The sequence below is a fragment of the Dipteris shenzhenensis genome, chromosome 13 (assembly GCF_047967505.1).
Source record: "Dipteris shenzhenensis isolate YYH24624 ecotype China chromosome 13, Dip_SZ_1.0, whole genome shotgun sequence".
Classification (NCBI taxonomy): domain Eukaryota; kingdom Viridiplantae; phylum Streptophyta; class Polypodiopsida; order Gleicheniales; family Dipteridaceae; genus Dipteris; species Dipteris shenzhenensis.
In genome coordinates this window covers 37,402,792-37,426,643 of record NC_141608.1, presented here as the reverse complement: position 1 = coordinate 37,426,643, position 23,852 = coordinate 37,402,792, and the positions used below count along the sequence as shown (strand labels likewise).

Genomic DNA, 23,852 nt, shown 5'->3' with positions numbered 1-23,852 from the left:
TGACATGGAGAACCCTCAAGCAAGAAACTACACTTGAGGGAGAACCATCTAACAAGGAGACATGGAGCAACACCAGGATCAATAGGGATGACTCAAAATTATTGCCGCTCAAGCTATAAGGCAACAAATTTAGCAATGACAACTGCCATGGGATAACAATGCACCTGAATTTCCACAAGCAAGGAGTTCAATCTCTACCATATAAGGGTGAAAAACCAATGTGCATAAGAAGGTGGTGGTGGAAATGCTGGAAGGAGACACTCAAGAAGACAAGAATGAAAGGTACATAGGAGGTCAGGAAGTACCAAAAGAGCGCAGAACTGTTGTGTGTGACATTTGACATGCAGCATTCACTATGGATCTTTCACATGGTATTAGAGCTGCTCCTTATGCAGGCTTGTGTGGTGGCAACATTTTGTTGGGCTTCTCTCTGTGGGTGGCTTTCATTAATTTCAGTGTTGGTCCATGAGGGAGTGTGTTGAACCATGTGTGGTCCAACCCCTTGTAGGTACATGGAGGCCCTATGAGTCCGTCGTGGTTAATCTAGGAAGGGGTCAAAGAAAGGTCCTTGTAGAGAGGAATCCATCCCACGATCTTTTGGGAGCTCGAGGCCTTGCACAGTGATGGGATGGGATGTGGGATCGTCACACCTAGTAAATGTGTTGTGGGGGGTGCATGTGGCATTCGCTATGAATCTTTCCCAGATTTCAGGTTTTACAAAGCCAAAACCCTAGCTTGTGATTGTCATGTCAGGCAATTGGATAAGATGATGATAGTGGTCAAAACAATGTTTGATTGAAATTAGTAGAACTCAAGATAAATAAAACCCTAATTCTACTAACATGTGGGATAAACAATTCATCTCGATAATAAAAATAAAGGGATGAGAAAATTTCAAACAACTCATCTCAAAACCCTGTTTATGCATCATAGATCAAGATAAAACTCACCCAAATCATGTAGAACCAATGGAGAGTTTCAGTTAGTTTTCTTGATCTTGTGATGACATTTACTAAACATTCAATGAATACAAACTCAAAGTTCCAACTCCATGAAAGTGTTAATCATTTGCTTACAGCTGCATATGTGCTTAATAGGTGTCCCACCAAAGCACTAAAGAACATGACACCCTAAGAAGCATGGTAAAAAAAGAGGCCAAGTGTCATGCATTTGAGAGTTTGTGGCTATATATGTTATGCACATGTTCAAATACAACAAAGGCAGAAGTTGGACAGCAAAGCAGAGATGTTTAATGGCCTATATGGCAGTTAAAAGTCAAGTCATTCTTTTGGGATTTAGATGAGGAGGTTGATATGGATCAGCCACATGGCTTTGTGCAGAAGGAGCAGGAGCAAAAAGTTTGCAACCTTCAAAAGTCACTTTATGGGCTTCAGCAAGCACTGATGCCTTCTTCAAAAGGTTTGACATGGAAAATGCAACTTCAGATCGCAATCTCTTTGTGCTACAGAAAAATGACAGCTTCATACTTTTGATTCTCTATGTGGAACTTTATCATTACAGGCAATGATCAGCCACTCATAGAGCAATATGCAAAGAGTTCGAAATGAGAGATTTTGGGGAGCTGAATTACTTCTTGGGCATAGAAGCAGCACACGGCTGAGTACATGGCAGCAAATGCAGCAGTATGTGAAGCGATCTATCTTCAAAGCTTACTTGGTGATCTTGACTGACTTCAATGCATCTCCTTCTGGAGTGACTTATGTGTCGACCTCCTCAACCTTATTTGGACTGGGGTATGTGTCAGAATTTGAGAGGCTGCCCCACGTGTGTCAGTGTTCAATATCGAAATTTGGTCCATGTCCCCATAATGGGAGGGTCATGAAATGTATCTACATAAATACCCTCCCCATAGTGTCAATGATGATCATGCTTGAGATATGTATCAGCCCCATCCTTGGAAAATCTATTGTATGCTAGTTGGTAAAGTGAAAACCCTTGAAGTAGGCTTCGGGATGCCCACCTATGTAAAGATGTGACCAGACTTGTGTAATTGTGTGGTAAGTGCCCCCACTCCCTCTACCATGGTGGAAATTGGCCGTGGGTCTACAATCGAGGTGATTGCAGTGATGGCCTCTATTGAGGTTGATAGGGAAGAAGGGGGAAATGTGGAGAGGGACAACAAAGGAGGGATAGTGATGGCGAAGGTGAGCACAGGAATGGAAGACGAGTGGAGATTGTGTAACTGCATGAAGAGGCTATGAGGTTGTCAACATGGGGATGGACTGGGAAAAAGGTGGAAGACCGATGAGGATAATAGAGGTCCGTGCAAGAGGGAAGACAACGGATGGGAGGGGAAGGCGGAAGGTTAGCTTGCCACAGTGGATGGAGGAGCAGCTCGCCAGTGATGGAGGAGGTATGTACGCGGCTCATGGGTGCAGTGGTGAAGGTCCTTGTGCTCAAATAAATATCCAATGAGGCAATTTTCTTTTGGCTCTACCATGGTCAATTTTTTTACAATCATGCATGGTGCTGCCATTTGCGATTTTGGAGAAAGCTTGTGAGTTGGATTGATTGAACGTAAGGGAGTCTCATAGCAATTGTGGAAGACACAATTAGGTGGAAGTCCAAGATTGAGCTTCTAAAGGGAACCCAAGAGAGCAAAATTGTTTAACTTGAAGAGATCTAGTAGCTAGCTAGGAACGGAATGGAAATGTGGAAAGCATAATGAAAAGCAAAATGGAAAGGAAAGTGAAAGAACAAGTGCTAGGCGATGATAACCAAAATACTCACATGTAGATAGCTTGATGTTGACTGATATCAAAAGACTTAAGACAAGTACAATACTATATAGTGTGACACTAGACTCTAGAAAGCCATAGTGTATATGGGATAGCTCCCAATATGACACGTGGCATGTCTAGGACTCACTAGACTATAAAACACCCCCTAGACACCTAGTACACTCATTTTTGACTCACTTTGGCTTCATATTCCAACACCCCCCCATGAAGGCAAGGTGAGAGACTACTGGAATGGAACCAAGAACAAAACATGACAATGACGGTTATCAGAACTGTGTATGCCGGTCTAGAACTAGACATGGTTCCCACACAATCTCAGAGGCAAGTGAGCATGGCTCAGAGGCTAGTGAGCATAACATAGAAATCTCATCTAGCATGGCTCAGAGACTCATCATGCATGGATGCATGACCAACTCAGAGGTCTAGGAGACCAATGCACCAACACTCTGGAACTCTCAAGTCAGGCTTGATAAACAAATAGACCTACCAAAGCCAATACATATGGCTCCCACAGTACATCCCCCCTTGGCTTCATAACAGGACATGTTAGGAAGCCACACACCAAAAAAATAGAAAAACGAATACATCTTTTTAGGAGGACTATCCAAGGCAGAGGACCTTTAGACTCAATGAAAACCAAACACTCAATACATATCATTTTAGGGGGACTACCCAGGGTAGAGGACCCCAAAATACATCAAGCGTGTAGTAATAAATAAAAATATCTCTTTGTGAAAGAGATGTCCTCCAAGTAACTAATGCACATGTATGGACATCCCTGCGAGTGGATGACGATGTTAATGAAGCGCTAGGCAAGAATGCCTCAAAATATGTGTTGGTGAAGTCCATGGGTAGCTACATGGAGCAATTACATGATGACTCTCAAAATGCAAGAAGGAGAGTCACCAATGTTGAAGTAAAAGCCTCAAGTACCACGACCAATCGGAAAGTCAATCAATGCGAAGTACCTCAGGCACCGATCGAATAAGCAATGTTGAAGAAGTCACTTGTTGATGTAGAGTGGTCTACATCAAGCTCGATGTAATACACTAATTAGAGAGATCAGTGTAGTGGAGTGTGTCGGAGTAGTATTGGAGAACTCACATTTAGCTCGGGAAGTCTTCACCAAAGTTTGGAGTAGTCATGTGAAGGAGTCACTGCAATGTAATGTCAAGAGCTCACATCAAGTGACGGGCAGAGAAGATAGAGGCAGCGTGGACAGCAGCTCCAAGAGAATGACGGGCAGAATGCGGGCACGAACTTGCGGGCAGCAGCTCCAAGATAATGTCGGGTAGAAGGAGCAAATGGCGGGCTGGAGCAGAGGTCAACGATGAAGAGGATGGACAGCTCCATGTTAAGCTGGTTGCATCATGCTTGGGCTGTCAAATCATTGAGCTCCAAAACAAAATTCGCGCGCAGAAGCAAAACTCCTAATATGACACATAGCATGTCTAGGACTCACTAGACTATAAAACACCCCCTAGACACCTAGTACACTCATTTTTGACTCACTTTGGCTTCATATTCCAACATAACTTACCATCATAAGACTACATGTAGATCTCATCAATCTCCATGTCAGAGCTAGCGATGCAATGCAGCAGTAGCCTGAGTGATGGATACGTTGCCGGTGTCAAACTCATCATCAGGTGATCGTGGACACGAAGTGTGTCATGATTCCATGATCTAATGAAGATTCATCCCTTGGTAGTCTTGTAGGGGGTGTATCCATCTCCTCGGCTTGTTGATTGCCATGTGAATGCCTCTCATCATCATGGAAGGCTCGCGTCCTTTGGCCGACCTCGTGGAGACGAACATCATGCAAGGCATGAGAAAACAAATACTTTAATAGAGCAGGATCAAGCTCTTGTAGATAAGCTAGAGAAAATCCAAGGTTGAGGCTGAAAGTGCCACCTCAACCATGTTGGGAACTTTGAGAAGAATGGAAAGCCACTCCACTTCCTGAAGAAAACAACCCTTATAGAAGCTAACTGTGAAGACCGCTGCATGCTCCCCCTAAATGGCCACCAAGGTGTGTACCATATTTATCCAAATACTGGCCCATGTTTGTGCAAGATTAACCTGGGAACCATCCATGGCCTTTGCGCATCTTGATCTCCAAATATGACACCTTGATAAGTTTGCTAGAATATCCCATCAAGTATCCACAGAGGCATGCACAGGTTTGTAAGGAGAGCCAAGAACATGTTTCAAAGAGAATTACTCAACCAAATATTATAGCACTCAAAGAGCCTAAGAAGAGTCATATCTCTCATAAAATAGAGAAAGCCAAGCTACCAAGCCCTAGGTCATAAAGAAAGGAGAAGTCATAAAGGTGCTCAATAATCTAGCAATCCCTTTCCAAATGATCCTTGCCTATCTGCAATCCCATAAGCAACGCTAAATAGACTTCTCAAAACAAAGAAAATGAATACATGTAGAATTTGCCCCCGTCCTTACCACTACTAGGCCCACTCCACCCCACTGTTCCTAGTGCAAAGACACCATGCCACCTCTAAAAGCACGGTAAGACCTAAATAAAGTGCCTTTTCCTACTTTGGGCTGATATCTCTTCCTCGGAGACATAACCAGAGCACTTTAACGAATTCCAAGAGACAAAATACCCATTGTACCTTGCTAAATTAAAAAGAGTACCTAGCTTAATGACCATGTGGAGCACTACGGATGACATTCTAAGAGGAAACTTGTTCGTGACGATTGTCATGTTGAGAAAACCAGCTTCCAATGCTCAAGAGAATAACGAAACTCCTCTCTTGAGGTCGCTGACGATACCGCGGGGTGCTCTTGGGTTTAAATCCAAATGCTTAATCAAAGGAATCCTTATGACTCTTCTCCAAGAGTTGACTAATCCCACAAGAAGAAAGAGCTGAATTCAATGATCGCAGTCTAAAGAACCTAGATGACGGAAAGGGCTGAATTTAAAGGCCAAGGCTCTCTTGTTGAGGGCGAAATCCACTTTCTATTGATGATGAATTTATGCTCTCCTAGTGATGAGGAATCCTAACATCGAAGGTGCTAAATTTACGGAGAATGCAAGAGCAGTTGGAAAAGATAGAGATGGGTAGTATACATATATGATCGTAAGGACATAGGCGGCGGAAAGTGTAAAAACGATGGGAGGGAAGACATGGACAGTGCAAAGGACATGACCGACACAAAGCAAGAATGGAAGAGTGTCGTAGGTGTAGAAGCAAGAATGATAAGGAGCCAGGATTGTAGATCATGATCGAGGTAGCAGCCGCACCGGTTGCAAGTGTTGAGTTAGGTGCTAAAGCGGTCACCAGCCCCGACAAAGTGACGACGATAGATGATGAAAGAAAAGTGGTAGGAAACTTAGCGAAGAGCCTGTGCAACTGAAGACAGGACGAGTGTGAAGCAACTCTTTTTCATTCCATGGAAATGTTTACCAGTTCAGCATGCATAGTCATGCCTCATACAGCCAAGAATAACGTTCATGAAAGCAAAGGGAGAGAAAAAACAACCAGCAAGTCACTATAATTCAATTAGCTCTGTAGATGAGGTCGGGACTCCCTATGGGATCAAACTAGCAATATGGGCTCCAATAGAAATAGAGCAAATGCACAACGCCCTGAGCATGTACCCAAACCACAATGACTTGAGATGATACCTTCAACAGGCCACAAACAAGCACAAAGATGACACTAGGAAGACTCTCAACCGAGATGGCACAAGTGACATGATGAACAAGACTCAGTTAGACAGGAATAATGCACATATGTGGTACCACAAGTGATAGGAATGAGCCACAACTCCTGTAGATCATCCAAGATCCTCCAGACTTCAGTCGAATAGGTTTTCACCCTTCCTTGTCCACACACATGGGCAGCTTCCCTATCAGTGTTGTCTTCACGTACGCAACAACCTCTCCTCAATGTATGAACAATATCCTGCGCAATCCTTTGGCATCTGCTCTTCAAAGTCTCGTTCACCTCAAGAACAAGCGATCAAGACCTCTTCAAATACCAACGACAGAAATCCATCGAAGGGAGGGGCAAGCTTTGTACGTGCGCCTCAAGCAAGCAAAGCATTCTCTCACAATCAACGCAGAAGGCAGCATAGATCACCAGCGACGTGCAATTAGCGCACACCTCCTTCTCTTCTTAAAAAAAAACCAGAGGCGTCACCTTCTCTCTTGCTTTTTAAAAAGCCTCTCTCCCCCTCTCTTGCAATTCAGTTATCCACCTAATCATACATCTCGAGAGATTAGTATTGCTCAACAACTGCGGAAGCAAAGTACAATTGGTCAAGACTACAAAAGTTCGAGACAAAAAATACGGTCACAACCTCCGACAAGCATATACCAAGCTGGCCAACACCAACTGAGCTGCTGTATATCCCCTTTCAGCTTCACTTTTCACCCTACTAGCATAGTACACAGGCCTCATGTACCTCGAACTTTTACCTTGTTGCAAGAGTATTGCTCCAATGGCATCAGAATCCACTGAAGGGTTCACATAAAATGTCTGCTTGAAATCAAGAGCCTTCACACTAGAAATGTGACCACCATCTCTTTCACAGCTTCAAATACCTCTCTACACTCACAAGTCCATTTCAATGGCTCATGCTTAACCATTTGTTGGAGCGGAAACAACACCTGGGACAGCATGTGAATAAACCTTGCAAGATATTTCACTTTTTGAATGAAAGTATGCAATTGCTTGGTGTTCGAAGGAGTAGACAACATTATCAATGCCTTCACTTTATTTGGGTCAGGTGCAATTCCATTTTCAGAAACAGTATGCCCCAAAACCTTGATACTACTTGCCAAACAACACTTAATTGGATTCAGCTGTCTGCCACTTGCATCCACCCTTTCAAATACAGCATCTAGCTTTTGCAAATGCTCCTTGCGATTACTGTACACACAGATATCATCAATAAATACATTGCAAAAATTATCCAAATAAGGAGCTGGTACCTCATTAGAATTCTCCTGATAGTGAGCCGGGGCATTCTTGAGACCAAAGGGCATCCGCTTGTAACAGAAGCACCCCCACAGAGTGATGAAGGTGGTCTTCAGTCGATCTTCTGGCTCTATAGCAATCTGGAAGTAACCCGAGTAGCCATCACAAAGACTATACATCTCATGGCCGGCTACCCTATCTAATATGTCATCCATATGTGGCAGAGGATAGTGATTACTCTTGGTAGCAGCATTCAAAGGCTTATAGTCCACACATACTCTCCATTTTTCTTTTTTTTTTTGGAACAAAGTGTTTATCACCATGTTGCGAAAGCCTTTGAATAGGAGGTGTTCATGCTGCTGTATTCCTAGCAATGACTTGCATTATTGCCAAGAAACGTTTCTCAGATCACTGTCAATGTTCTCTTTCTTTAGAAGCATTTCTCTTCGCTACTGTTTTGTTTCACAAACCACAACGCTTTTTTTTCCTCAAAGGCATAAGGGAGACCTTATATAAAAATTTATGAAGGCTTTACATTTCTCTGTGTCACCCGTTTTTATGTTTATCTCTAGTTTGTGTAGAGATATACAATGATATGGTAGTGGAGGATAGACTAGGACTTAGTATTATTTGTGTTTTAGTATTTGGACTATATATACCAAGTACTTGTACTTCATTCAGTTGAACATTTTAGTTGGAGTTCACTTGTGTTCACTTCTTGCTCTCTTGTGTTCACAATCCATCTTCATTTTGTTCCTACATGTGGTATCAAAGCTAGTCGATCCAGCCCACCTGCTTCCCACTCTCCCGCGTGTTCCCATCGCAATTCTGTCACGGAGAAGAAGGTTCTGTTGCTGGGTGACTACTCTTCAGCTCACCCACATCTTGTGAGAGCTGCCTTGAGCTCTTATTCACCTCACCTCAGTGTGTGTGAGCCATTGTACCAGCTTCTGTACCTGCTGTCTCCACCTCCTTCCCCATTTCGGCTGTACATTAGCAGCCGGCCATCCATACAACACCCGTGACAGTTTTCATACAATCCGTACGGTTGCCGTACCTTGCCATCAGCAGCCTGTACACCTGCAGCTCGCCGTACAGCCCGCCATCAGCAACCTCACTTCCGTACAGTCCGTACAATTGTACGGAATCCGTACAGTGTGAACGACTGTCGTCTGTCCGCTGTACAGTTCCGTACCAGCTCAGTTCTTGCCCTTACTGCTGTGTGTACACCTGCTCCTCGCATGCCCGTACAGGTGCATTTGAGACTTTGGTGGTGTGCATTTTGAAGCCAAGTGTTGGCTGAAGGTTTATGCACATTTTGGATGCCTGTTGAGCAAGAAATTGCTCTTCCATTGTGAGCCAGTGCTTGGCTGAGATTAGGGCCTATTTTGGGGCAGAAGTTCATTGCATTATGAGCCAGTGTTTAGCTGTGATTGAGGACTATTTTTGGGGCAAAAAATACATTGCTTTATTACATTTTTATCCCAGAAGGGATTGTGATTTGGGCAGATATTTCTGCGGCAGTTTCTCTGCTATTTCAGAGAAGCCACTGTCTGTGTATGCCATTGCAGTGATTGCATAGCAGTCAGTTGTCTTTCAGTTGCATTTTATTTGCAGGTACATTTTCCCTCATTCTTGAGGTTGCAATCATGTCTCTCATTGATAATTTTGGTACCATGACTGAGGCAAATAAGTTGGATTTACCCAACTATGCTTTGTGGTCATTTATGCTCAAGAATATTTTGGTTGGCAAAGGCTTATGGGACATCGTGAATGTGATGACACTAGACCTAGTGGATCTAGAACGAGTGCGTCTCCCAGTACCACTCAGACTTCTACTACCACTAGCACGGAGGATCAGAAGAGGTTTAATCGTCGTAGGGATGCTCAAGCTTTGTCTTTGATTGCATTATCAATGAAGACGCACATTAAGTCAACCATTAAGTCGTGCAAGCATGCAAAAAATGCTTGGGACAAGTTGAAAAGTATGTGGAATGTCAAGAATGAAGCAAGAAGCATTGCGTTGAACAATAAGCTCAATGACCTGTCCATGCAAGAAGGTCAAATTATTTTCAAAGCACATTGCTAAGATTACTGACATTCGAGATGAGCTCACAGCCATTGATGAGGACATAGAAAACAAGAGATTGGTCTCTATCACCCTCAATAGCCTGGCTCCCTCATATGGCACATTTGTTACCTCCTTGACCATCGTGCGTAGGGCTGCTCCTCTCTTGCTATTACACGAAGAAATGAGGACTTCCAATGCTGCCCGTTCCTCTAGTTAGGGTGAGCAAGCACTTGCCCCCCATGGAAGGAGTAGATTTCAGCCTACAGGAGGTCATTTTCAGAAAAAGATCAGCCATGCCTATCAGCCCAAGATGGAGGGAAATGTAAGCACAAGTGCAGGGAATGTAGACAAAGATGCAAAGGTGACGAAAGGTAGATGCAATTATTGCAAGAAGCCTGGTCATTACATTGTAGATTGCCAGAAACGGATTGCCACAAGCAGTAATTATGTTGCACCAGCTGAGAATGCAAATGCTTCACCAGCTCATGCACATTTTGCAAAAGAGGGAAAGGATTTTGTATTTACTACATTTTAGGATAGATTTGGTGCCAGGGGGGATTTGGTTGCATATGATGCTTCTCATGCTTCATCTGGTGATACTTCATTTGCTGCCATAGATACTTGGTATGTAGATAGTGGTGCATTAAAGCACATGACTCACAGGAAAGAGTGGTTTGAAGAAATCAAACATGTTCGTGGTGGCAGACAAGTTACTTGTGCGAATGATGCATCTCAGGACATCACAGGAGTGGGAGATGTTCACATCATTCTGGATTCAAAAAAGAAAAAGTATATCTGTGATGTCTGGTATGTTCTTGACTTGAGGAAAAATCTCATTTCAGTTCCATCCATTGCCCATGATTAGCACATGCTCATGGAATTTCAGGATGATCAATGTAGGATCAACGATCCAAAGAAGGGTATGAGATTGTGTCTACATGCAGCACTTATGAGGCCAACATGGGTCTTTACAAGTTTGATGCTCAGCCCTATAATCAGCATGCTTTGGCTGCCTCGTATGCTGCTACTGGTGATTTATGGCATGCCAAGTTTGGTCATGCGCATCACAGAGCTTTGGCATACATGCATAATCATAATATGGTTGAAGGTTTGCCAAAATTACAGCAGCCCGCTCAAGAGGTGTGCACTTGGAAAGTTACATCGCCTACCTTCGAAAAGGATGGCCCAGGTTCAATAAGAGCACATAGGGTTTTGCAAATTGTGCATAGTGATGTTTGTGGACCAATGAATGTAACTACCCATAGAGGGTATCGGGACTTTGTTACATTCATTGATGACTATTCCAGATTCACGTGGCTCTTTCTCATGAAATGCAAATCTGAAGTGTTCTATTGGTTCAAGGAGTTCAAGGCATTGGTTGAGAACCAAACCAATTCTAGAATTGGGAGAGACCTCACTTATATAGAATTGAAGTACAAAAGATACAATGTCACCCAACTATATGGGATAATAGGAAGTGCAACATGGCAGCTCACACACAAACTACTACAAAACTAGCACTCTAGGTGCCTATAGAAGAGGTAGTTCCTTGATATTCCTAACAAATCCCCCCTCAAGGAAATGCCTTATACTATCAAGGATAAATCATAGGCTCATGGTCTCTCATGCTAGTTGTTTTTTGGACAAGGATAAATCCAAGGATCTAGTCTCTCATGCAGTAGGATATCCTTGGGTAGGTACAGAATATGGGATATACCAGGACTAACACACAAAAACATCATAAATACCTCTGAGAGGTTCACACAGACAAGAAAATAAGATACCTTTGCATACTCATAATGGTTGCAAAAGGTTTACACAGTCCTTTTTGGAAACATGATCCGAGTAGGGCACCTAGAAATAGAAATCCGAATTTCAGGAGCCAAATAGAAGCTCTAGCTTGTTCCACAATTCATGGGCAGTGGAACCAAAATCTAAGTGATGCATGACTCGATCAGCCAAGGTCAAACCGATGAGGGCAATAGCTTTGTTGTTGTTGAGATGTTGCCAAGTTGTAATTTTGTCTTTTCTCCTTACCAAATTCCATACTCCTTCTTTGACGAGAAGAAGCCACAGCTTGTTTTGCCCGATGAGGAAGTTTAGACTAGAAAATTTCTCCATAGTAGCAGATTGAGAAGACTTCATGAAATCTGAATATAGAACCTCAAGAACTGAAAAAGAATTCATTTTGCAACAACTTGTGACAAATGTCACAGCAAACAGATGCAGGTTTGGAAGAGCAGCTTCTTATCATTCGATGCAAGAACTGGGAAATGTCAAAATTGTCAAAATACGCCTCTGTCTTGCAAATCCTTAGAGTTTGAAATAGGCTGATAGCTTCAGAGAATATCGTTGACGAACATACACATCTCTCCCCCTAGTTGACCATAGAAAGAAAAGCAAGGGTGTTCTTCTCGCAAATACGAGCTCAGAGATACGCTTTCAATAGTGGAACCAATGTAGCATGCCAACGATTTGTAGCAGACACCTTCACACGTAGACAAAACCCATTGTCTATGCTTGATTATCTGATGAAGAAGGAGAGCTATCACACATTATACATCAATTTCAACTTTAAATTGTATGAATCATGTTGGTACAATTGAGCTGACTGATGAAGCGTGAAGTCTTCCTGGGGCTAGTGTCGTTCTGTAGACATGCTGAGGCAAAATGCATAGATGGAGAAGACTTAGCGCAACCATAAAAAAGAGAGGTTAATCAGTTCCAACGCCTTCAATGGAATCGAATATAGCAGCCAGCAATGATGACAAATACGAGACAGAATAATCTAGGAAGAGGTTCAGCAACAGGAAGAACATGGCGGGCAGCAACAGGGAGAATATGACGAGGGCAGATATAGGAATTTGTCGAGTAAAATAATGGGCACAATCAGGGAAGAAACTCGGGCAGCAACAGGAAGAAATGGCGAGCAGGTTCAGGGAAGAATGGACGGGCAGAACTGGTAGAAAAGGCGCAGCATCAGGAGGAAGCATTGAGGCAGAAGTGGCAAGGGAAAGATGATAGCTGAAGGAGAGAGAAGCATGGCTCTTATGCCAATTGTTGGAACCAGGGCACTATAGCTAAGCTAAGCTAGGAAACAAGAGAAGCTATGCTAAACTAAGGCAAATCTATGGAGGCACAAAGACCAAGAAATATATGATGAAGAAGCTAAACTACTCAGTCATAGACTCAAGCACAATTAGGCCACAAGATTGAGACTTGTGTTCATAGAGAGGCTTGAGAGCTTGCTGGATGATTTATTCATGACAGAGACCTCACTTATATAGAAGTGAAGTACAAACGATACAATGTCACCCAACTATATAGGATAATAGGAAGTGCCACATGGCAGCTCACACACAAACTACTACAAAACTAGCACTCTAGGTGCCTATAGAAGAGGCAGTTCCTTGATATTCCCAACACTTTGTGCCTCTTATTGGCTGTTTCTTTTTCCTTGGGCCTGAATACTTTCGCTAAAGTTATTTTCACAGTTCAAGGTCAACCTTTTTAAAACGGGGAGCTGTTTCTTTCATGATTTATATTGGCAAAATTTTTTTACTTTGGGCCACTATGGCTAAAATGTTGATTGGCAAGTGCTTTGTATTATGGCAAACATCAATGAAAAATCTCTTGTTGTCTGCCCTATGTTTTTGGGAGAAATGAGGATCATGAGAGTGCATTTGATTCAGAGTTTGATGATTGAGCTCACGCTTTCACTTTGCTTCATAGACCCATACATAGGCGATGTCTCAATGGCAAAACATTTATGGGGTTTGGAGAGGTCGCTATTATAGTGACATATGTTCTGACTCAATCAGGTTTGTATTCTCATACACACGAGATCTCTATTGTAAAGGATTAGACAGTGCCACGTCACTATAAATGACATTCGTAAGACCTTCCTATTTCCATGAAATCATATCCCGACTTATGTAAATGATCGGTAGAGATTTTGATGTTTTAGGATGCATTTCAACCAGTGTCACTTACTAATAATCAAGATTGAATACTCTACTCTCTTTAGTAGTGCGTTGTGTCAAACCCTGTAATAAGCTTGTAATTTATAAAGGCTTCTGCCATTTTATATCAACTGATGATAGTACAGTACTCAACCCATTTCATATTGAGGGGGACTGGGAGATTTGCACATCTAGATGATTGGAGTGTGTTAATCTACATCAACGTGATTGGTGGATTTAGATATTGTATAGGATTTGGATTGGAAGATGGAGACTTGGTAGCCTATAAGCTAGGTGGTAACATTGTGGTTTGTGTGGATCACATTGTAGCCTTCGTTTCATAAGCGTGACAGCTAATCCATATTTTGATTGGCTCTTATCTTGTTCACGTGGTCCTCTGTCTTCCATTCCTTTTCTCCCTTTCCCTTTCGTGAGCATTCCTCCCTTGAGCACTCTCCCTCTATATTTCAACAATAACACTATACTATATTTTGACAAAAGCTAACTTTTTAAAGCTCAGAACTTTCCATTTCAGCTTTAAAGTTTGAAAATCCATATAAAACCTTTGAGTTTTAAGCTTTGGAACATTGAATAAGCTATTGCTTAATATATGTGGATAATGAAATGGTGTTTATGCGTATCTCACACATCAAGATGATGCTTTCGACCTCTTGTGGCTCATGTTGTATTTGTATCTTCCTACATAAGTAGAATTTCCTCCTCTTTGAAGAAAAAATAAATGATGATTAGTCCATGTCCGTTCAATGTATGGATGATGGTGGTTGACACTCATCACACACATGCTAAGCTCTCATACAACTCTATTAGCAATGTTGCAAAGACTCTAGGCCCTCTATGTACTCGAACCAACATCTCCAAGAATATCTTTCCTTACCCATCTACTCTAACAAAAATTTCTATGTGTGAGAAGGTCACTTTTGCACAAAAACAACCCCCCCCCCCCCCCCCAAGAAAAAGAAAAAAGGATTGGAACAACTTGTTACCAAAGGACAGCATTCTAGAATGTTCCAGTAATGCCGGAACGCAATTTTGGAACTTTGAAAATGGCAGCAGCCAAGAGCGGGTCAATCTAAGCAAAAATCAACAATACTTTTGGAGCAAGTCAGACTGCGATGGTAGCACCGCCAACAATTTGTATATTCTGTGCAGCGGCTCCAACACTTAAGGTATTTTGTCTCAAACCTGGACAAATAGTGCATGTGCACTCCATGCCAACCTCCCATAGTTATGTATTTTGCACGTGTCGTGCAACGTTTCCAGCCCTCCAAGAAAGGCACATAGACAATGTTCCATGCGGAAATGAGCCTCCAACAATTTATATATTCTATGCAGTGGCTCCAACACTTTGGGTATTTTGTCTCAAACTTGGACAAATAGTGCATGTGCACTTTGTGCCGACCTCCCATAGTTATGTATTCTGCATGTCATGCCCTCCAAGCAAGGCACATAGACAATGTTCCATGCGGAAATGAGGGGTGTAGGCCACGATATCCAACACCCCCCTATGGACAAACCCCAAAATACACAACTTGGCCAAGCCGACCAAATCAAAGACAACCACAACGGGCCAACCACACACAAAGACCACTTGCCACCAAAGTTTCCAGATTATTAATGGACCTATCGAAAAAATGTCAGATAATGCCATCATCATGCACAGTCTAGTCGCACTTTAATGCCGCCATGGATCATGACACCTCCACAGCATAGCAAGTCCACACAAATACAGAGAGAAAGAAAGAAAGAAAGACTATTAATGTCCACAGGAGACCAACAAGTCTATGGAACAACAAAAAGACCAGTACATCTGCTTAGGGAGGGCGCATGGCAGCTCCCAAGGAGTGCAAAAAGCAACTCTGATTATTTAGAGTACCTACATAATAGTCTAAAAAACATAATCATCAATACATCAGTTTAAGACCGAGCATCTTTTGGTTTGGATTTAAACTCTTTGATGATTGCTATTCCTTCATGGTATACTGCCCATTTTTCACCCTTCCTAGCAACCTTAACCTTGGCTAATTACATTGCCTTATTCTTCTTCAATTGAGCTTGTTTGAGTTCCTCAGCTATTCATACCTTGGTCCCTTTCAACTTGTAAGATTGTCGGAGAGGCTTGATCCGTAAGTCGCGTGATTTCAGCACAATGACAGCATGTCCTCTAGAGTGCTGGATATTAGTTGCTCCATCAGCATCATCATCATCATCGCCATCAACCTTCCATTCAATGCTACGCATGGCTGCTTTGACATGTGCTAAAGTCTCATTGAAAGAGTCCTCCTCTTTGTACCAGCCTTCAGGGAGTCTTCAGTACATTGTCATGTCTAGCCTCATGTTCCTTTCTCTCTTCCTGGATATCAGTTTTGCTTGCCTTTGTATCAACCTCCACAACCTCTTCTTTCTTAATTGTTTGTACTTCAGTGTGAACAAGATCTTTAACCGTAGAGACAAGTTGAGGAGTAGGGGGAAAAGCCTTGCAAGCTTTCACTACCTCATCAACACTGCCTGCTTGCCAAGGTGTTCAAGTGCCTGAGTTTGGCTGTCACAGCTGCCTACTGCATCTTGAAATCTCTAACCTCTTGCTGCAGAAAATAAATCTCTCAACTCTTGCTGCAGAAAATAGTCTCTCACCCCTTGCTGCAGAAAATAAACCTGTTCATGTGTTCCAATGATGGGTTGATTCAGACCTGCTCGGTAGAATGAGTCTAGCATGACTACATATAATCCTCACATGGCTACTCTTGATATCTTATTTCTAATAAAAAGGACCCAATGATTTTAATGTTGATGTGTTTGGACCCAATGATTTGATCCACATGGTAGGTGGAGTTAATGGGCATAACTTGCTCACTTGTTTGTTGAGAAATTGTTTAGCCTATATGGCTTACCTCCTAAAATTGTCAATGATAGAGAAGCTAAGTTTACTGGTCATTCCTAGCGAGCACTATTCAAGAAATTGGACAATAAGTTCAATATGAGTCCGTCAACTCATCTTGAATCGGATCGACAGACTAAGCGGTTCAATCAAACCTTGGAAGACATGCCGAGAGCATGTGTCTCTCAAAGGAAATGTGACTGGAAAGAGTACCTTCCAGTGATGGAATTTGCTTACAATAGTACTAAGCATTCAACTACATAACTCAACCCATTCATGCTAATATATGGACACCAATGCAAAGCCCCATGGGTGGTTGGCTTACCGAATATCAAGGTTTTGCAATATCAACTAGATATGTTACAATTTCCAAAGAAGTCTTAAAATTGTTCAGGATAGAGCACAGTTTTATGCCAATCAAAAGCATTCACCTTGAGTTATTCAAGGGCCAGTGGGTCTACTTGAGAACCCCAAAAATTTATCAGATGGTGAGGACCAGGTGGGTTTATAAAATATATCTTTGCTTTTGTGGCCAATATTTGATACTTTAAAAAGATGAATGAAGTGACTTATAAGTTGCAGTTACTTGATGGCATTCAGCTACACGAGATCTTTCATGTCAGCAAATTGAAAGAGAAGTTGGGTGCTAGAGATAGGGTAGTCTCTAAGGATGAGCTTGTAGACATGTGTACCATGAGCCATAGCTGGTTTATAGGGACCGGTAGCTTACAAATAGGATTATTCAAGACCTCAAGGATAAGTGGAGATCACTTTGAAGATGATAGTACTTGGGAGAGTCTTGATTCCTTGAGAGTCAATTCCAGAATTTCATAGGGTTGTGTATCCTAACCTTGGACAATTAGAACATGTAGCAGCTATAAAAGAGAGAGCTTAAGAGCATTTTCTCGTTCTTGGAAGTGAGACCTTCTGAAAAGGCAAGCTAGGCTCGAGCCCGTCTATGTTTCCCTAATGATATTTGTGCACAAATGGGGCTGTATGGTATGGGACATGCATTCTTACCTGGGAATACAGTGGCTCCGGCATGCCTGGCCTCTAGTTCAAAAGTGATCCTGAAGGATCTATGGTTAGCACTAGCCTACACTAGATGTTGTCTCTGTGTTTATGTTCCAACCTCTAGTGGTCTTGCACATATGCTCGGAAGGAGTACTTGGCTTGTCTAGCCTTGATTGCATGCAACTCTATCTCGACTCGATCATAGGGCAATGTGATTGTTGCTGCCCCAAATCTCTCAATGGAGGCCAAGTCTCCACAAAGTGCTCTCTCTCCCCGAAAGCCCTACGGGGCCTGAGTGCCTGCTTTTGGCAGCCTGAACAATTCCTCTACATGGTCTCCACCAAGCACTATGCCCTACTATCTTGGGGGGTGTCCTCCAAAGTCGATATCTGGGTGATAACCTCCCTAACCTCCGGATTGCCAAAAGGCTGGGTCTAGCCATGAATTCTCCTTCTGGGCATGACCATGAGATAGCATTAGACACCATTAGCCAGCTTATTCCTATGGCTTCCCGGTAAATAAGTACTTTTTCTCCCCATCTTGTATATTGTTAATTGTTTACTACGTTTCTTTAAAACCAATGACACTTATTGCTGTGTATTTCATTCTGACAAACAATGAGCATTTAGAGAGATAAAAACCTGAATCCAAGATCTTCTGCAGGAAATTGCAATTGCAGGCTTTGGCCCTGTTCAAGAATATGCTTCAATTTCTGCAGCTTGGTGGAGCCCAATGGGTTGTAAGTATTTAGAATGAAAGGTGACAGTTGAGTTCGCCCAAGTGCAAATACACTCTCGAGGAGAGTCTTTTGAAGCCTAATTGGAAGTAAAGACCCAAAACTGCTATTGATTGCTTGGTGAACCAACCTGCCAAATAAAAAAGATTCAAGAGTTAAGACTGTACATCAAATGATGCTAAATCCGTGAACATTTTGTGCGCATGGATATTATTCGAAAATTGTGCACATGAATCAACCTGCCAAATAAAAAACATTCAAAGTTAAGACTGCACATCAAAAGATGCTCAATTGGTGAACATTTTGTGCACATGGATACTATTCAAAAGTTGTAATTATTAAAGCTCAGTAGCTGAATGGCAATGTGTTCAAGGGTAAAAATGTTTACTTTTCATTCATCAAAATTTAAAAATGCAGGAGCATTTGTACAACATTCTCCCAATTCTTCACCCCATCTCAATTGTCCATGAGCACAATCACCACAAAGTCCACCTTGAACTCCAAACCAGAGGTAGCCATTATCTGGAGCATTACTTGTTTCCCACATGGAAGGGGACCAAGTACAGTGGATTACTTGATGGGGTACCTAGCCTTCGTATCACATGTGCATGATCTCACGGTTCCTGCTCCCCTGCTTGGGGAGACCACTCATACTGTCATCCGCCCTTTCTGCTGTCACACCTGATGTAGGTCTTGATCCCCTGCCATTACCCGCACCCAAGTCCACTATCCTCAATGTAATGTACAAGAGCCACCCCTTCCGTTAGCTATTGGATTTAGATGTTACTGAACATGACCATGCCTTTGATACTCCTTCCCTCCCATAAAAAGGACTTCTAGCAAAAGATCAAGGCGAAAATACATCATCCAGTGCATGAGAAAAAACTCCTTAGAAGGAGTAGTCTCAGAGAAGAAAGAGGAGCCCCCCCATTCTCTAAAAAATATAGCTTTCCTAGCAGAGGCTGCACTTGAAAACCCCTGTATGGTCACCTAGATGGCCATCGGTGTATGTATAGTGTCTGTCCATATACTTGCCAAGGTATAAGAAGGGTTGGACCTAGGATCCATCCAAAGCCTATGTGCATCTGGCTCTCCAAATATGCCATGCTGTAATACTCGCCGGTATCTCCCAAGAAGAGCCGACAGACGCATGCACAACTCTGAAAAGCGAAGCATGTGCCATCAAGTCCCCGCTCCATAGAAAATTCCTTATTACAGGTCTCTTGAGCTGATTGCTACACTCACTAGAACGGCACCAGCAAGAACAAATAAACCAAGCAGTGGCCAACAAAACCCGATGGACCACCACAAACTTGGATGCAAGATCAAGCTTGGTTGAACTTCAAAAGAGGAGTTCTCTCCTTATACTCTCCCACACTGGCACAAACTGTTGTAATGGATAGATACCCATGCCGACCTGGCACCCCAAATACCTGACAAGAACACCCCTTTAAACCCAAGTGAAACCAATGTCATTCCCCCAATCACGGGTGTCCTTCGTCACATGTCCAAAAGCCATTGGATTTATGCCAATTGATGTGTGCCCTCGCAACAGTGCAAAATATATCCGAGGCTGTCCTAAAAGAAGTGAGTGTATGTGTTGTGGCATCCAAAGAACCAACAGTATCAACGGCGGGCTCAATGTCTAGAAGTTCTTCATCACGTCTGAGGGGAATTCGCAGCCTAAAGATATCAGCTTGAGATCTAATATAGATGCTTCTCGCTTCAGCCCCACGAATTAAAAGGGGAACGGAACTAGAGGGCATCCTTGGCGGATTGATCTAGAAATCTGGAACCTCTCTCCCCTGACCCCACCAATAAGCAACTCGTTGTGACTTGATTTTGTATAAGGAGGATACCCCTCGAATCCAAAGCGAAGAAGGGTGTCTTTAAAAAAACCCCAATCTACCCTGTCATAAGCTTTCTCAAAATCCAAGAGTAGAATGGCCAATCTCTGGCTGCTCATCTCAACCATTGTACCAATATACAAGACTGGGGACCCTGTGGGTCTAGCAGGTGAAACAATTAGGAAGGTTTCTAGACGAAACGTTTCGCCGAAACGGGCTAGACGCCTATGCATTGGGCGAAACGCCCTAGTACAGGTTATCACCTGTGTCTTGACTCTTTTGAGAGTGCTCAATGTATATATGTGTATTTGAGAGCTTTTTTTAGAGAGAGAGAGGAATCTGAAGATAATTATTTATGTTTTATATATAATTCATATAAATTACATTTTTAAAACCTATTTCTAGACGAAACGCCTAGAAAAATCCAGAAATGTTTCTTGTCACACTGACCACAAACCCTCACTTCTTTCAGTACATCATTGGATTTATTTTGCATTGCTGCATGGGCACATATTGATTGGCATGAATCCAATGGATTTTGGATCAGTGACGAGGGCATACCTGATTTGGGAAGTGACATAGGATTCACTTGGATTGAGAGAGGTATTTCTATCAGATACTTGGGATGCCAGGTTGGTTTGGGCATCTCTCCAACACAAGAGTTTGCTCCGATTTTGCAGAGTATAAGGAGAAAGCTCCTTTTTTGGGGCTCTGCCAAGCTTGACCTTGCCTCCAGAGTAGTCGTGGTTAACCAGGTCCTCTTGGCCATGGCATGGTTTGTTTGTTATTGCTGGTGCCATTCAAGGGACCGCATCACTCAGCTTAAAAGACCGATAAGGAGTTTTAATGGAGCGGACTTGATGGCACAGAGGATGTTACAGCCAAAGTTGCTTGGGAGACTCTCATTCTCTCCACTTCGGAAGGGGGTCTTAGTATAATTGATCCATATTTACAGTGTAGGGCCTTGCTCTGCAAGATGGTTACGAGGGGACTTAAGCCTGGGCAAGAGCAGTGGAAGGGCCTTTTTATTCGCAACCACAGGCATAGAAAAATCACTCTCTTTATCTGGCTTTCTATTTATGGTGGGATTGCAGTGAGTCTGTGGAGATCCCACATCTGGAAGTCCTGGCTGAGTTCAAATCATCCCCAACACCTTTGGTCACCTTCAGCTGCCGAGGCCATGGATGAAGATAGGGCTAACCACGTTAGCCTATGTCACCTTGTAGTACAAGATCCATACTCTTTGACGCCGTAGAGATACGTGATAACCTAAAATGCTTTGCCAAGCTATAGTGGGCTATGCATGCACATGTAGATGTTTGAAAATGGGGAGCTCCACATAGATAGATTATCCCCCTTTCAATACAGCATCGAGACCCCCTTTGTCTTGCTCACATATCACGACGTGAACCAACCTCATGCAGCTACACACATTCAGGACCTGGTTGGCACCTAGTGAGCTTCCTGTGAAGCTCAGCTTCTACAGAGACCACCGCTTGTAGATTTCAGTAGAGGGCTTCATTTATCCACCAAGATACACATGAATCCATCTCCCCCACTCCTTGAGGATGTTGATCGGACAATTCTTTGTTTCATCAGACCGACTTTCGCATTGAGAGTGGCCGCACTAAGGGCATACCCAGAGAGGGTCACGATTTCACTTTATGTGATCAGTAGGCACTGTCACATGAAAACGCGTTTCGTCCTGTCGAAACAAGACGAAACGTTTCGGCACGAAACGTTTCGAAACAATACGAAACGCTCCCAACGAAACGCATGTTTCGCCCAAATCCCAAAAAGGTGTTTTTGCCAGTTTTTTCCTTTCTGCCCTTCGCGAATCGATTGCGATCCTCCCGGCCTGATTTCGTTTGTGTACTTAGCATCCTCTCCAGTCCGCTTCTGCTCCCTATGCTTCCTACGCTCACGTGAGCCTGTGGCTCGTGGGCTAGAGCCTAGCATATGTGCTAGCACTGCCCTGCTCTGTTGACCTGCTTGCAAGGCTCAAGCTAGCTGCTGCTAGCCACCACTAACACAAGGCCTAGAGGCTAGAAGGGAGACCTGCGCTAGAACAGTGATGCACTGATGCCATCAACAACCTGCTGCTTGCACAAGCATCGACGCTATCAACGACTTGCACAAACAGGCTGCAATCGACGCCCACGCCTAGGGCCTGTTGCCATCGACAGTCCTGCCCACCATCCCCTTTGTTGCTGCTGTTTTTTGGTTCTACTCAAGGAGCAGCACCTGGATCAAGGAGCAGCAGCCCAATTTGTCCCAATTCTCTGTTTCTTCCCAAATTTCAAGGCCGCCTCCATCATGCCTCCTCGCAAGTCTCCCACTCAGCGTGATGTTTGGCAAGATTCAGTTCTCACTAGCAAATATGGTACTTCTAGCACAAAATGTGTGGTTTGCAAGTATTGTGGGGAAACAATTCGAGGAGCATCAAACCGGGTGAAGGCACATTACATTTGGGAGAGAGCACAAGGAACACATGGCTGCACTCATGTTCCAGAAGGTATTTTTTTGGCCCATGGTGGATTGCCATCAAAGTTTGAAGAGGTCCAGTCATTGCTCCTTCTACCTTTGCCTTCGGAGATAATTGATGGGAAGGTGCAAGAAGCCAAGGAAAGTGAAGCGCTGAAAAGAGGGGCCTCTACTTCAACAAAACCTCAGTTCAAGTGTCTTCTCAAAGTAATACTGGGGCTTCTTCCCAAGTTCATATCACCTCGGAGTGTTCTAACATTGGTGAGTCTTTACCCAATGTCAATGCAGATGAAGCTCCCTCGCATGTTGTGGCTTCTCCACATTCATCAAGCTTTGTTAGTGTTGCTGTGGGTCATGAGAGGATCCCAACATCCTCCAACAACAAGAAAGAGGAGAAGAGAGCTGCCAAGACACCAAATCACCCTTGATGCTAGCTTTGCTCCAAAGTTGAAGCAAGAGGCTCAAATAGCTGAGCATCGTTTCTTCTATCAATGCAACCTTGCTTTCAACATAGCTCGATGTCCAGCATACCAAAAGTTCCATCATGCACTTGTGGCAGCAGCCGCAGCAGGAGCTACAGGTCTACAACCAGCAAATTCTGAGTCCTTGAGAACTACCCACTTGACAAACCAAGTGAGGCAGATTCAAGAGAAGCTTGTGGGTTTGAGAGCTTGTTGGGAGCGATATGGTTGTAGCATCGTGTCAGATGGATGGAGTGACACTGTAAGTTATAAGTACAACCCTTCACTCTTGACTCTTGAGTCTTTGGTAAGATTTGTGGTGGCTGATTTTAGTATTAACAACAAATGTATGATTTACTTATGGATCTTGATTCTTGTGACTTGCCATATGTGGCCAGCGGCGGTGCCACATGATAAATATCTTGGTCTCATCTTGTGCTGGCACTACATTACTTTGTGTAGTTGATGCCTCCACCCCTGGCTTGAGTATCACTGGGGAATGGATTTATGGACACACTAAAAATGCCATTGAGGAGGTTGGGCCACAAAATGTGGTCCAAATTATTACTGACAATGGCTCCAATTGTGCCAAGATGGGAGAATTGGTTGAGAGAGATTATAAAAGCATTGTTTGGACTCCATGTGCTTCTCACTCGATGGACTTGATGATGGA

General features: G+C 43.2%; 1 protein-coding gene across 3 annotated transcripts in view; it reads right to left on the bottom strand.

The window, feature by feature from the left end:
- EMB2421 (FAD/NAD(P)-binding oxidoreductase family protein) overlaps window positions 1–23,852 on the bottom strand; it is a 127,559-nt gene that overhangs the window by 5,382 nt on the left and 98,325 nt on the right. For all 3 annotated transcript variants that reach the window (XM_087383686.1, XM_087383685.1, XM_087383687.1), the window contains one exon: window positions 18,293–18,517. In XM_087383686.1, coding sequence (XP_087239812.1) covers window positions 18,293–18,517 — 225 coding nt within the window. The remainder of the gene's footprint in view (window positions 1–18,292; window positions 18,518–23,852) is intronic.